General features: G+C 40.2%; 1 protein-coding gene across 1 annotated transcript; it reads left to right on the top strand.

The window, feature by feature from the left end:
- The first annotated feature begins 302 nt into the window (after positions 1-302).
- Positions 303-11,410, top strand: LOC129350787 (protein FAM161A-like). The gene is made up of 4 exons (XM_055018336.1): positions 303-857; positions 6,680-6,921; positions 8,057-8,203; positions 9,862-11,410. The coding sequence occupies exons 1-4, from the start codon at positions 777-779 to the stop codon at positions 10,679-10,681; spliced, it is 1,290 nt and encodes a 429-aa protein (XP_054874311.1). The 5' UTR covers positions 303-776; the 3' UTR covers positions 10,682-11,410.
- Positions 11,411-15,057: the final 3,647 nt, after the last annotated feature.

Below are 15,057 nucleotides of genomic sequence, written 5' to 3'. Positions count from 1 at the left end.
TCAGACTATTTTTAAAGTCTGACCTTCTTCAAGTTCAAAAATACACTGTTTTCTATTCAAATCCTGGTACTTTTCACAATAAAATCCTTGAAATCAAACAATCTGACAGGAAAAGATCCACATTTTGGTAGAATTTTTTATATTTCCTTTACATTTAGTTTGATTTTCAGAGTTCATAAGCAGAAAAATTCATCCTAACTTGTTTATTAAAACAATAATGTTGCTGCTGCAGTTAAATGGAATCCCAGTGGGCTTTTTTTTAACAACTACTAGTATATGTACATATGGTTCAGGAATGTTTTTTGCTTCTGAAACAAATAACTAACAAAAAATATAAATCCAGAGGTATTTATGAAACATTTGGGACTGTAGGTTTTGACATTAAGGCTTTAGATGCAACATTTCTGTGATATTTGTGAGTTTTCTCATCATAAAATGCATTTATCACACAGTTAATTACCAGTAAATCAAAGTGCGTGGTAAAACAGTCGGTAATTTTATGCTTCAGGCTGCAGATTGTTGCTCACTACAACAGGTGCCGGTTTGCTGTGTTTCAGAAAGTTAATCTGTAAATCAGATTGAGGAACATTGACATCCATCTGAGTTCTCAGTGAAATCCAGCAGACCATCTGGACTCTAAGAGGATAGAACTGGTTGTGTGTTAATCTTTGCTTTGACTTCACATGTTTTTCTCTCAGTGTTCAGACTGAGGTGAAGCTCTGATTCTGGCTGCTTGGAAAGTTTGTGTTTATTTTCTTAGAGGGATAAAGAACAAGATGTTTCGCTCATGTTCTATGGAGAACAAGGAGATCATGGCTCTGTATGGAGGAGGACGAGATGAGGACAGCATCAGTGAGGTGAGGGTTAAACTTAAAGCTCTATCAACTTCTAGTGTATTTATGAAGGCTTTAATACATGATTAAGGGCTATTTTTCACTTCTTAAACAAAAAAATAACAATATAAAACTATTTATATAACATTTGGGGCTTCAAACGGCTTCTGGAAAACAGAAAAATTTTAGATTGTTGTTGAAATTAATGCAGGTCATCACTTTTTAAATCCAAACATAAATGAATCGTGCACACTGTTTAGAGCTTATTAGTTTAATGTGCAGCTGCAGAATTTAAGCAAAACGAGAACAAATCAGGAGATATTTGCATAAAAATACAAAATGCTCTGTAGATGAAAATCTGCTCAAGTCTTTGTTAAAATGGTTAAATTCTTAAAAGATGTTCAAAAAACTGATTAAAGAAGATTTGAATGCCACTCTGTACTTTTTAGAAATCTTTGAATATAATTACTTTCTCACATCGACCTCATCATGAAACGCAGTCAGTTAGATGAACGTGCACAGAGGTTTTAATTAGATCAAATATTTTAGATACCACAGCACAGGTATGCTGTAGTATCTGGACTCCTCTAGACCCTGAAGGTCTGCTGTGGTATCTGGACTCTTCTAGACCCCGAAGGTGTGTCTGGACTCCACTAGACCCTGAAGGTGTATCTGGACTCCTCGAGACGCCATTGATACGCTGATGTGCTCATTCACAAGCTAACATAGTCGGCCATTAGCTTAATACATTTCTGAGATCAAACGGACTAAACCACAACAAATGCGTTTTTACAAATAAACAACAGCCAAATTAAGTATTTCATAGTAATCCTCAACGCTAAACAATGAAAAAAAAAGTTACAGCCATTGCTTTCGCGGGTGTAGGAAAAAACTTAACAGGATGAACGCTATCACCGTGCGTCTGCTTCTCTCTGCGTGTGTACAAGTGAGCGTCTCTCTCCCATAATGCAAAGCACATCCTTTTTAACATTTCACAATAAAACACTGATGAAATCATTTTAACTTGCTTTTTAAACTGTATATTATTTAATCATAAATGAACTGTTATCTGCAGGCAGAACAACACTAGTCACCATGAAATTCCTTATAAAAAATTATAATTGCTGTTCTTTTTAAATCAAAAATACTTACATTAATGCAGATTTCAAATTACAATATTTATGATAATTTTTTAAAAAACAAAAATGTCTTTGGTGTAAATGAACTTTGACCTTGTCCGAGTCAAAGTTCACTGCGCATGTCAAACCACACGTCACTCTGCTGAAGCTTCCGGGCGCAGACACTTTGGGAAGCTAGATGTGGTTTTTACCCCCAAAACATGACAGAGAAGTGAAAGAGAAAACACTATTTTCACCATGACTGGGAGGAACAGTTCTTTTTCACGATAGTGAAAGATAAAGGTATGTGTCCTATTTGCTGGGCGACTATTGCGTCGGCAAAGCGACACAATGTGGAGAGACTTTACTTTAGCCGCCACAAAGCTTCCATGCTAACTAGCCACCTGCTAGCGCACATAGACTGTATGCGCACTACGGACAGAAAAAGCCCTGGACTTAAAGGCAGCTTTGGCATCTACTATGCGCCGAAAAGTTTCTTCGACAGACGACAGACGGGGCTCCTCCATGACGGGTCGCCATGCAGGCTTCATTGTACGATGCAGAGGTGATCCAGACTTCCCAACATTCCTACATTACCACTGCAGCATTCACCAGCAGGACATATGTATGTACAAAAGTGGCCGGATTTGATCATGTGATGACTCGTGTCGTGAAGATCATAAATGGCTCCAAAGCTAAACAACCAGGACATTGAAGGTGCTGCTGGAGGAGCTGTCAGCTGAACATGGTGACCTGTTACTACACACAGAAACTCCATGGATCGGCAGGGGAACAGGTTTGCAGCGTTTTTTGTCACTGTTGGCCGAAATCAAAGAGTTGATGCAATCCAAAGGAGAGGACATCTTGCTGCTTGAGGACACTGAGTGGATTCTTGCCCTTGCATTTTTAACGGACATCACTGGGAAACTGAACCATCTGAACTGTGAGCTGCAAGGTAAAGGTAAGACATGATAAGCTCTGCAATGCCAGGCTTCCCACTAACACACATTTATAGACAGAGAAAGAGGTAACATACGTTGTCATTCAGAACATCGTGCCATTACACAAAAATGTGAAAAATAATTAGTTGAAAACATGTAATGATTTGTTGTTATGATCTGTTAAAAATGTTGCAATGCTGGTGAAAAATGCTGGCGATTAGTACTAATGTGATAGGATTCATTTCAAAATGTGAAAGAGTTGATTTTTTTCTTAGATAACTGATAATTTGTACAAACATGAGACAGAGTTCATGAATTGTTCAAAAATGTTACAAAGGTAGTGGTTTGCACAAATGAAGCATGATTTGATGACAGTTCATGATTTCCTAAAAATGTTAGAAGTGATAATTTGCACAGAAATGTAACTGGTGTGATTTTGAACAAAATGCTGCAAATATGCTGATTCATAAAAAACTGCCAAGAAAGATATTTACAAAAGTTTCAGAGATGGGATACCTCTGACTTTTAAATATTGGAACAGATTTCCATATATGTGTGTGTGTGTGTGTGTGTGTGTGTGTGTGTGTGTGTGTGTGTGTGTGTGTGTGTGTGTGTGTGTGTGTGTGTGTTTCCTCCCGTCATTGTTGTGGAAATCGTCGTGAATAATTATTGTAAGGAATAATTAACATAAATGTGATCAGACAGTCTTTTTACATATTATTTTCGTTATTATTATTGTTTAAAGATGATGCCGCAAGTTTGCTATTGAGGAAGTTTGTATCAAACAAGGTGCCCTTCGTACTACTCAGTACCCTTGAAGTTGCTCTCAGGTTCAAAAAGGTTGGTGACCTCTGATTTAGATGCATCTGCGGTGGGATCATGGCCGGGCACTGTTCCCCAGCTTTTGGGCAGCTGGCGAGAAAACGAAGAAGCGATATATGGACATACTTTGTTTACACACAAGTGGAAAACAAAACGGAATGTGTCATGGAAAAAGACGGGGAGAAATGCGGCCACAAAATAACGGGGAAAAAGAGCACCTTCCATGTGTGGAGTGATTATATTCTTGAGTTTATAAGTTAACAATAATATAATAATAAAATAACCATGTTTAATTTGTGAAATGGGTTTGACTAAAAGAAAAAAATGGTTTTGTCTATACTATACAAGGAAATTATACTATATTATATTATATTGATTGGGTTAAATAGAACTGCATTACTAAAAAGAGAGTAAAACATAATTTTCATTGACTAAAACTAGACGAAAATAGTCATAGGTTATTCTGACTAAAATAAGACTAAAATGCTCAGATTTTAGTTGACTAAAACTTGACTACACGAAAAAGAGAATGAACGTGACTAAAACTAATAAAAACTAAAATGTCAGCTTGACACAAAGACTAGACTAAAACTAAAATCAAAACAGGCCGCCAAAAACAACACTACCCTGAAGGTGTGCTGTGGTATCTGGACTCTACTGGACCCTGAAGGTGTATCTGGACTTGTCTAGACCCTGAAGGTGCGCTGTGGTATCTGGACTCCTCTAGACCTGAAGGTGTGTCTGGACTCCTGTAGACCTGAAGGTCTGCTGTGGTATCTGGACTCCTCTAGACCCTGAAGGTGTGTCTGGACTCCACTAGACCCTGAAGGTGTATCTGGACTCCTCTAGACCCTGAAGGTGTGTCTGGACTCCACTAGACCCTGAAGGCGTATCTGGACTCCTCTAGACCTGAAGGTCTGCTGTGGTATCTGGATTCTACTGGACCCTGAAGGTGTGCTGTGGTATCTGGACTCCTCTAGACCTGAAGGTATATCTGGACTCTACTGGACCCTGAAGGTCTGCTGTGGTATCTGGATTCCTCTAGACCCTGAAGGTGTGTCTGGACTCCTCTAGACCCTGAAGGTGTGCTGTGGTATCTGGACTCTACTGAACCCTGAAGGTGTATCTGGACTCCTCTAGACCTGAAGGTGTATCTGGACTCTTTTGGAACCTGAAGGTGTATCTGGACTCTACTGGACCCTGAAGGTGTGTCTGGACTCCTCTAGACCCTGAAGGTCTGCTGTGGTATCTGGACTCCTCTAGACCCTGAAAGTGTATCTGGACTCTACTGGACCCTGAAGGTGTATCTGGACTCTACTGGACCACTAGTCATTTTGAGAACATTGTGGTCATTAAAGACACAATTTGACTTCATTTTGGACACATTTGAGTCACTTTAGACTTTCTTCTGTTATTTTGGATCAATTCTGGATAAACGTATTTTGAACAGACTTCACTTAATGTCACTTTTTGGAATTTTAGAAAGGTTCTAGTCATTTTGGACTATTTTTGGGGACTTGCTGACAAGATTTATGCCATTGTGGACACATTTTGAGTCTAGTTTTGTGTATTTGCAGTGATGTGTGCAGCTAAAAGTAGAACAGTGCACACAAGAACATGTTATTTTTGCACCTTTTTCTTCTATTTGCATGTTTTGGACAAATTCTGGGTCATTCTGGACAATTTTTTATGCATTTAGGTCAAGTTGTCATTTTGGACTAAATTTATATAAACTTGGGTAATGTTGGACAGATTTCACCATATTTTGGACATATTTTGAACAAATTTTAGGAATTTAAGCAAAGTTTTAGTCATTTTGGACTAGTTTTGGTTATTTTTTGATGGGATTTGGATCATTTTGGGCATTTTTTAGTAGTTTTGTTTCCTTGCAACGATGTGCACAGTTTTGAGAAGAACAGTGTAAACAACGAGGAATACCGGCATGATCTGCATGCTTTTTTCCTTTTTTTGTAAAAGAAAGCGTGATTGATCAGACCAGGACACCTTCTTCCGTTGCTCCGTGGCCTGGTTCTGATGTCCACTGTTGGTCTTTCGGCGGTGCACAGGCATCAGCATGGACATCCTGACTGGTCTATCTATGCAGCTCCATAAACAACAAACTGATCTATTCTGACACCTTTCTACCAGAGCCAGCATGAAGGTCTTCAGCAGTCTGAGCAACAGCAGCTGGTCTGTTGGATCGGACCACACAGACCAATCTTCCTCCCCATCAATGACCCTGTCTCTGGTTCTCCACTGTTCCCTCCTTGGACCTCTTCTGATAGATCCTGACCACTGCAGATCAGGAACATCCACAAGAGTTGCAGTTCTGGAGATGTTCTCACCCAGTGGTCTTGTCAAACTCGCTCAAATCCTCACGCCATTTTTCGTGCTTCTAACATCAACTTTGGGAACAAAATGTCCACTTTCTGTTTGATTTATCCACCTCACTACCAGGAGGATGATGAAGAGATGATCAGAGTTATTTACCTGTCAGTGGTCAGAAAGTTACACCTGATCAGTGAATGAATCCAAACCTGGCCTACAGCCTGCCTACATCTATTCCTGCACAGCAAAGTTCTGATCTTTACGAGATCATCTGTTGCTTTCTGTTCCATGTGTTCGTACCTAACTGGGTAAAAAGGCTTTTATTTTCTCCTTTACACCTTTTGTATATATTGCAGACAGACTGGAAACTGGAGCTTTTGCAGCAGACTGGAGCTTTTAAATCTAAACTGTGAGTTTTTGAGGCCGACTCCACAACATGCACTTGTTTTCATAATCTTTCTTATTAGTTTTTTTTTAAAAAAAACTGGTTTTGTATTTGCTGCTGCCCATCTTTCCCAGTATCCTGGCCCTAAACAGGTTCTCAGTCCGAAGACTGGGATTTCTGCTGGTCAAATAAAAGTTCATAATAATTTTACAATGGAGATGTAATGAAAACATCCATTTTTAACCCCGACAGGAGGATTCAGAGGGCGGCGAGGAGGGAAAGGGAGGCCGAGGTGTTCGCAGCTCGCTGTCTCTGGAGATCTACGGTCTGCAGAGGGAGCGGCAGGTTTACTTCTCCAACCAGGAGTACTACAGGAGGCTGGAGGAGCTCAAGAGCGCCCACCTGAGGAACATGGCCGAGCTCGAGAAGATGTACATTAGCCAGGACGACAGAGGCCAGAGAGGCAGCAACCAGGAGGACAGACTCTCCATCAGGTCGGATTCATGTGTTGTGGGGCAGAGCTGTAGTGGAGATATTAACATAAATAATAATAATAATAATAATAATAATAATAATAATAATAATAATAATAATAATAATAATAATAATAATAAACCTGATTATTAACATGAACATGATTGTTAACATAAACCAGATTTTTATGCAGCTCGTTTGTTTCCAGACTGAAAGACGGCAGGAACTGGTCTCTAAAGGTGCCATGGGTTTTGAACATGTTGCATTTCTGTAGCAGCAAACAACTTCCTGCTATGTGGAGGAAACACAACAAACTGTAAAAAGACAAGCAGTCAACAGGAAGCCAAAAAGTAAAATAATGTCACAGTAAAATACAGTGATTTGAGTGATTGACTGAAAACCATCTTTAAGTCTCTGAAACCACAAAGTCCGTGTCATCTTTGTAACCAAATTTCCAAAATTGCACCATTTATTAGCACCGGATATGTAAAAACGAAAAAGAATTGAGAGTTAGGGTTAGGGTTAGCCTAACCTATCCAAATCTAAGCTGAAAATCGTGACTTTTCAATAAAATCATTTTGTTCTTTTAGCATGCCTTGTTAAAAGAAAAATCATCAAAAATTAACAGTTTGCTTGAACCAGATAAAGTAAAAAACTAAAAATTTGGAACTTCTTTGCACAACTATGAAGCCATGAAAGACTCAGCTGTGGTCCACAGACTTGGAAATAAAATTCTGGGATTCTTATAACTGAAGCACATCAAGTAACAAAATGTAGATAGTAAAATATTTATAGCATGTAGAATCACCATGATTTGTTCCAGAATAAGTAACACCTGTCGGCACTTGGAAAAATGTTACACACATTTCTTAATTTTTGTGAAATAAATAATCAACAAAATTCAACTTTTATTTTGCTTTTGTCTTGATTTATGGCATTATAATTGTGTTATATTGCATAAAGACACTTCTGTACTTCCATCTGTAGCTATTCTGCTTCCATAGAGCTGCAGGACTTCATAATGCAGAGAAAAATGAGCCCACAGTGGATAAAAATGTGACAGACGCAAAACAAACTCCAGAAACTACTGAAGTAAAACCTGTGAGACATTACAGGACTTTAACCGTTAACGTTAATGTCTGTGTTTGTCCTCAGTGGTCCAACCAGGAGGCTCCAGAGGATTAATTCTCAGGAGGAGTTGGACTTCCACGAATCATCGAGCGGTTCTGACCAATCAGAAGTGAGTTTAGAGGACGGTCTGGGGGCGCTGCACTGGACCAGCCAGGACCGGACCTTTGAGAGGTCGGTGAACAAGTCAGAGATACATTTTTAAATCTGGCTTTTATTAGACATGAAGTAGAAGACAAGATGATTCACTGTCAGACTAGAATATAATCTGTCACTTTACAGAATTTTTCCTTTTTATTGTCTTTTCCTTGTGGATTTTAATTAAAAACACACAAAAAAAAAAATCCAGAAAATTAGAAAAATATCTGATGACTTTACACCTCTAATGTAAAATAACATTAAAAACCAACAACTGGGAATCATCTATAACATTTATTTATTTAACTTCATTTTAAATGATTATTTAACTGCACAATTAATTATAGATTTTTTTTCATAAAACTATTAATGTTTTTTATGTTACATTTTTCTAAATTTTTTTTTTGTTTCTGGTTACTGGGGTTTTAAAATCATAAAACAAACAAACAAAAATTAGCAATTTGGCAGAATATTCCCTTTTATTTTATAAATTTCATTCACATATTGTTGAAAAATGCACACAAAACTGTCAGAGACGGGTAAACATGTCTAATGTAAAATAACTAAAAAGCTGTGACTGAATAGTTTTATTCCCGTTTTTGATGCAAAGACAGTTAAAATACATTCATGATTTTATCCTATATCCTATATAAACTACCGTTAAAAGTCTGGTGTCACTTAGAAATGTCCATTTTTTTAAGAAAAGCATTTTTTTCCAGTGAAGATAACATTAAATGAATGATAAATCCATTGTAGACATTGTTAATGTGGTAAATGACTATTGTAGCTGGAAACAGCTGATTTTTAATGGAATATCTCCATAGAGGTACAGAGGAACATTTCCAGCAACCATCACTCCTGTGTTCTAATGCTACATTGTGTTAGCTAATGGTGTTGAAAGGCTCATTGATGATTAGAAAACTCTTGTGCAGTTCTGTTAGCACATGGATAAAAGTGGGAGTTTTCATGGAAAACATGAAATTATCTGGATGACCCCAAACTTTTGAATGGTTGTGTGTGTGTGTGTGTGTGTGTGTGTGTGTGTGGTGTGTGTGTGTGTGTGTGTGTGTGTGTGTGTGTGTGTGTGTGTGTGTGTGTGTGTGTGTGTGTATTCCTTTTATTTTATATACAGTATATCAGTTTTATCTGTTCAATAGAAATTAAATATCAGTGAAAGTACGATAAATTTTCAGATTTTATCTTTTAATGGATATAATTGTGTTGAATTCAAGTTCATCAGTGTAAATATATATTGCAAAAATTAGATAAAATTAGTGACAATCATCTTAAAGAGAATAGTTGCTTCTGTAATTTTACACAGTTTTGTTTGCTAAATAATAAATTTCTTGTGTAATTACAGAAGTTTCCACAACAAAAGCATTGAAAGAATGTCTTGATATAATCAATGGTAAAAATACAGTTTCTCTTTCTATCATTTTATATGATTTTAAATGATTTCCAAGTATTTACACGTGTCCTTTATTAAACAACAAAAAGTTAAGAATAAAATAAAAAACAATAAAATTGAAACATAACTTAACCGTGGAAAATGACTGTATGTTAATGAGATAGGCAAGTTTTGTTATTTTAGTATTTTTTTGTTCTCCAGCTGCTGTAATATTATAATTATTTTGTAAATAGTATTTATTTTTTTTACAGTGTGTTGTCCCGCTTCTTTCTCTGTCTTCACACAGTAACGTCCTGCTCAGTCCAGAACAGACAACGACCCAGAAACAGTTCCGGTTCCAGCTCAAGGCCTCGTGTCCGAAGCCACCGGGCCGACCAACCCGACCGAGCGGCGGCAGGATTCGGCCCAACGCCAAGGTGACGGTGCCCAAACCCTTCCAGATGATGCTGAGGGAGGAGGAGAGGAAGAGGCACAAGGTCCGGACTCGTTCAGAAATCGAGCTGGAGAACTCGCTGCTGAGGCGGGAGCTGGAGGAGCTCCGAGAGTGTCAGAAGAAGTTCAGAGCTTCTCCTGCTCCGGCCCACATACACCTGCCACTCTACGAAGCCATCAGTCGGCGCTCCAACCAAAGCAGCAACCAGGATGCCAAAACCAACCGGGCCTCTGCTGCCATCTCGTCTTTCAACTTCCTGGAAAGAGAGAAGAGGAAGAGGGAGGCCAATATCGTGGCTCAGCTTGGTCCCAAAGTGGAGCGGCAGGCGTTCAAGGCGAGGCCCGTGCCCACCGTGCCCAGCTTGGTGTCCGGCGGCAGAAACAAGACCACCGGCATCTGTCCGCTGGAGAGGGAAGCCACAGAAGGCCACAGTTATTCAAACTCCGACCTGGAGGCAGACGCTCTCCAGTCGGATGCCTCCTCCGACTCCTCCAGGCCTCAGAGGAGTTCGTCCTCCAAGCTGGTGAAGAAGCACATAGAGCTGTCCATTGAGATGGTGAAGGAGCAGGAGGTCCTACATCAACCTGCTGACAGCCAACAGCTGCAGCATCTGCTCAGGGGAGCAGCCGGGAGGCCACAGTGGAGCGTCGGTGCACCGCAAAAACAGCAGTAGCCTCAGGTTTTACTGTGGTAGCTGAGTTTTACTCCACAAATGAGTCATTGTGGTTTGTCATTTTTATCATAGGCGACTTTGTCAGACAGTAGTTAAACACAAAAACACACGGGTAGGTGTACAAAGCATGTTGTTAAAAAATATTAGAGCCAAAAACAGAAAAAACATCAGATTTTCAAGTCCTAATCATTTGTGAGATGTGGCTCTGTCAAGAAAACTAACCAAATGTGTCCTTAAAATCATGTTACTTCACACAAATCACTTTTTATTATACATGTCGCATTTAAAAATTGACAGACTGGAATTAGCGGAGTCTGTAAAATACAGAAAATTCTGCACTCTTCGGCAAAACTGAGGAGCCATGATTGACTCCAGTATCACAGTCATGATAAAAAATTCTGCAACTTTTCAGCTGTACTGCAGGCTGTGTTTATATAGAGCACATAGCAGACAAGTTTGGACATTCAAAGTTGAACTTATAAAATATCCATAGCTTGTAGGACTGGACCCCAACATCTGGATATTCATCATTAATTGAGGCCGAATATCCAGAGTCCAGACATTGCTATTAGGACCCTCATAGTTTGTAGAGTTGACAGTTTTTTCCAGTGTTGTTAGTAAAAACTTGTGGGCACTTGTAAAGATGTTGATTCCTGTTTTTTTCCATTAAAAAATCAATTAAATTCAACTTTCTTTTTTTGCTTTTTTCACAATTTATGATTAATAACTGTGTCGTTCTGCATGGAAAACCCTTTGAAGTTCTCTCTCCTTCTAGACATGGTTGTTCTGTTTCCAAAGAGGTGCAGGATTTTATGTTCCAGAGAAAAATGAGCCCACAGGAGTGAGAAAACACCCAGACATTCCTTCAGAAGGTAAAGTAGTGTGGAGGGTTATAGTAAAACACATGGGTAGTTCAGGGTTCTGTATGTCCTGTACTAAAGCATCTGTTGTTTCATATTAAATATGATGAATTATTTTTGAAGTTTGTAAAATTATGGATTTTTTTGTGTTGCTTTTTTATTTTTGTGACTCTGTTTAGTTGTTTGGCTGCAACTTTGACATTATCTTTCAGTCTCACCATTCTCTGCTGCATTAGGATTTGTTTTGCCCCAAAACTTCAATGTACGTTTAAACATGAAGCGAACGTAGCCGGAGACCTCAACATAACTTTAACAAAGACTTACATTTATGTAATGTTGCTTCATACACTGTAAAACATGAGAGCTCCATCAAGTTATGTAAATTTGTTTGTTTTCTTTAACTCAAATTGACATGGTAAGTTTTGAATATTGAACTCAAGTTTATAAGTTTTAGAAAATTAAACTTAAAGTAATTAGTTGTCTTGACTATTTGTAAGTTTCATCAGGACTGTCAGTGTTAATTTAACTTATTTCTGTAAGTTATACCTTGAAAAAAGAAACGGGGAGCTGGGGGGAGGAGTGCCCTGCTGATGAAATACCACAATTTTGGGATTAGTCAAAAATAAAACTAAAGCTATGATATCTAAGAACTATCGACCTCACCAGTTCTCTAAATTGGACAAACCACAGTATTTCAACCCCAACTTAGTTACTGACCAAACAATATAGAAAACAGCAGTGGACTACTTCCAGCTGCGGAGGGACACCCGTTTCCAGCTAGCTGCAATCTGACGCAGTGACGCAGCAGAGTGCAACTGACCAGGGCGGAGGGATACGTCATTCTGCTGGGAGAAGAGACACAGCGAGGAGGTAAGTTATCTTCTGAAAGTGCTTTTGAGTTTTTGTTGATAAAATTTAATAACAATGGCAGTTTCTTCTGTGATAAAATGGAATAAAATCAGCACATTGACAGAGCTTTGCGAATATGACTACATTTCCGTGTTTTTCTCTATGCTAATCTATCGCGTTAATCAAAGTTTGAAATGGCGCATTAGTAAACTACACCACTGTTGTCAATGGCGGACATTTTAGTTGAGGGGCGTTCATTTAGGTTAGAAATGCTTCCGACGTGACAGGAGCAATAAAAAAAGCTTTGGAATTCAACATTTGCCTGCAAGCAACTTCTGGCTAACGTTACCCTTTTGTTAGCTAGCTAGTTTGCACACAGTTAAAGTTGTGCCGGTACGCCCGCGAAACTGAGCTCCTAATGACAGCTTCATTAAGCTCATATTGACACCCTCAAATTTGTCCCAAATAGATTATTTTCACTGTCACATTAAACAAAACAATGGAGCATTTTTTTTTTCAATTTGGGAGCTTGTAAAAGGCAAATTTGGGGAAATTAATTTATTGATTGAAATTCTGGAATTTATTTTCTATACAACTTACAATATCAAATATTTGTTAGATCCAATCCCTGTGTCTTTTTTTAAATGTTGTACTAGATTTTTTGGTTCTTTGTAGAAATACTTGATAACGTAAATGCAGTTTCATGTAGAAGGACCCAAAATATCTCTTTCTCTCACTCTTACTCACTCATGCGATATAAGATGATGCAGATAGGTTAAAAATTGATTCACATTATCTTTTTCAAAACATGCTGCTCATTTTGTTTTTTTTTCTCCTGCAGTTGTATAAAGCAGCCATTTCTTCAAGCAGGAGGTTGACCCTTCAAAGTGTTATGCAGTACCTGGATAAAGAGGTATGTATAATGTGAATTTGTCAATGTGAACTTCCATAAGAACTGTAGTATTGCATGAGCTCACTTTTGTCTAACTTTGTGTAGGACACAAATCAGAACAGGAGGACAGCTGCCCTTCTTGGTTTTCCACGTTTCTTCTCGGAGGATAAGAAACGTGGAAGACCAATGTCAGGATGTGTGATGTAAGAAAATTAACGTGTTTATATTAATCATTGACTAGATTTACTGGTATTCATTTTAAACAAAAGTAAACATTTCTTTTTTCCACAACATTGCAGTTGTACGTTTAGTACACCATTCAAAACTAACTGGCAATTCAAACATTGTCTGATTGTATGAACATTTAAAACTGGTAGGCAGTTTTAAAAAGAGACTGTGTGATATGATGATGATATAGACTGCTGAACTGACAAGTTAATCCCAATAAATGCATAGCCGAGTATGGGGTGTATTTTAATGCAACCACAATTTTTTACCACTTTCGGTTCTTATTAGGTCACCTGAAACAAAGTCAAGGTCCTGTTGTCGTTCTGCGCCCAGATACTCCTCCTGTCGTTCTCCTCCAGGTTCTCCTCCAGGTTCTGCGCACGGGTGGCCCCTCCTGTCGTTCTCCTCCAGGTTCTCCTCCAAGTTCTATGCCCAGGTCGCTCCTGCTGTCGTTCTCCTCCAGGTTCTCCTCCAAGTTCTGTGCCCAGGTCGCTCCTCCTGTCGTTCTCCTCCAGGTTCTTCTCCAGTTTCTGCGCACGGGTCGCCCCTCCTGTTGTTCTCCGCCAGGTTCTCCGCTCAGGTCGCTCCTCCTGTCGTTCTCCTCCAGGTTCTTCTCCAGGATCTGCGCACAGGTGTCCCCTCCTGTCGTTCTCCTCCACGTTCTGCGCCCAGGTCGCTCCTCCTGTCGTTCTCCTCCAGGTTCTTCTCCAGGATCTGCGCACAGGTGTCCCCTCCTGTCGTTCTCCTCCACGTTCTGCGCCCAGGTCGCTCCTCCTGTCGTTCTCCTCCAGGATCTGCGCACAGGTGTCCCCTCCTGTCGTTCTCCTCCACGTTCTGCGCCCAGGTCGCTCCTCCTGTCGTTCTCCTCCAGGTTCTCCTCCAAGTTCTGTGCCCAGGTCGCTCCTCCTGTCGTTCTCCTCCAGGTTCTCCTCCAGATGCTGCGCACAGGTGGCCCCTCCTTTTGTTCTCCTCCACGTTCTGTGCCCAGGTTGCTCCTCCTGTCGTTCTCCTCCAGGTTCTCCTCCAAGTTCTGTGCCCAGGTGGCCCCTCCTGTTGTTCTCCTCCAGTTTCTTCTCCAGGTTCTGCCCCCGGGTGGCCCCTCCTGTCGTTCTCCTCCAGGTTCTCCTCCAAGTTCTCTGCCCAGGTGGCCCCTCCTTTCGTTCTCCTCCAGGTTCTCCTCCAGGACCTGCGCACAGGTGGCTCCTCCTGTCGTTCTCCTCCAGGTTCTCCTCCAAGTTCTGTGCCCAGGTCGCTCCTCCTGTCGTTCTCCTCCAGGTTCTCCAAGTTCTCCGCCCAGGTCGCTCCTCCTGTCGTTCTCCTCCAGGTTCTTCTCCAGGATCTGCGCACAGGTGTCCCCTCCTGTCGTTCTCCTCCACGTTCTGCGCCCAGGTCGCTCCTCCTGTCGTTCTCCTCCAGGTTCTCCTCCAAGTTCTGTGCCCAGGTCGCTCCTCCTGTCGTTCTCCTCCAGGTTCTCCTCCAGATGCTGTGCACAGGTGGCCCCTCCTTTTGTTCTCCTCCACGTTCTGTGCCCAGGTTGCTCCTCCTGT

The sequence above is a fragment of the Amphiprion ocellaris genome, chromosome 16, assembly GCF_022539595.1.
Source record: "Amphiprion ocellaris isolate individual 3 ecotype Okinawa chromosome 16, ASM2253959v1, whole genome shotgun sequence".
NCBI classification, from domain to species: Eukaryota; Metazoa; Chordata; class Actinopteri; family Pomacentridae; genus Amphiprion; species Amphiprion ocellaris.
This window is presented reverse-complemented; position numbering and strand designations above follow the sequence as displayed.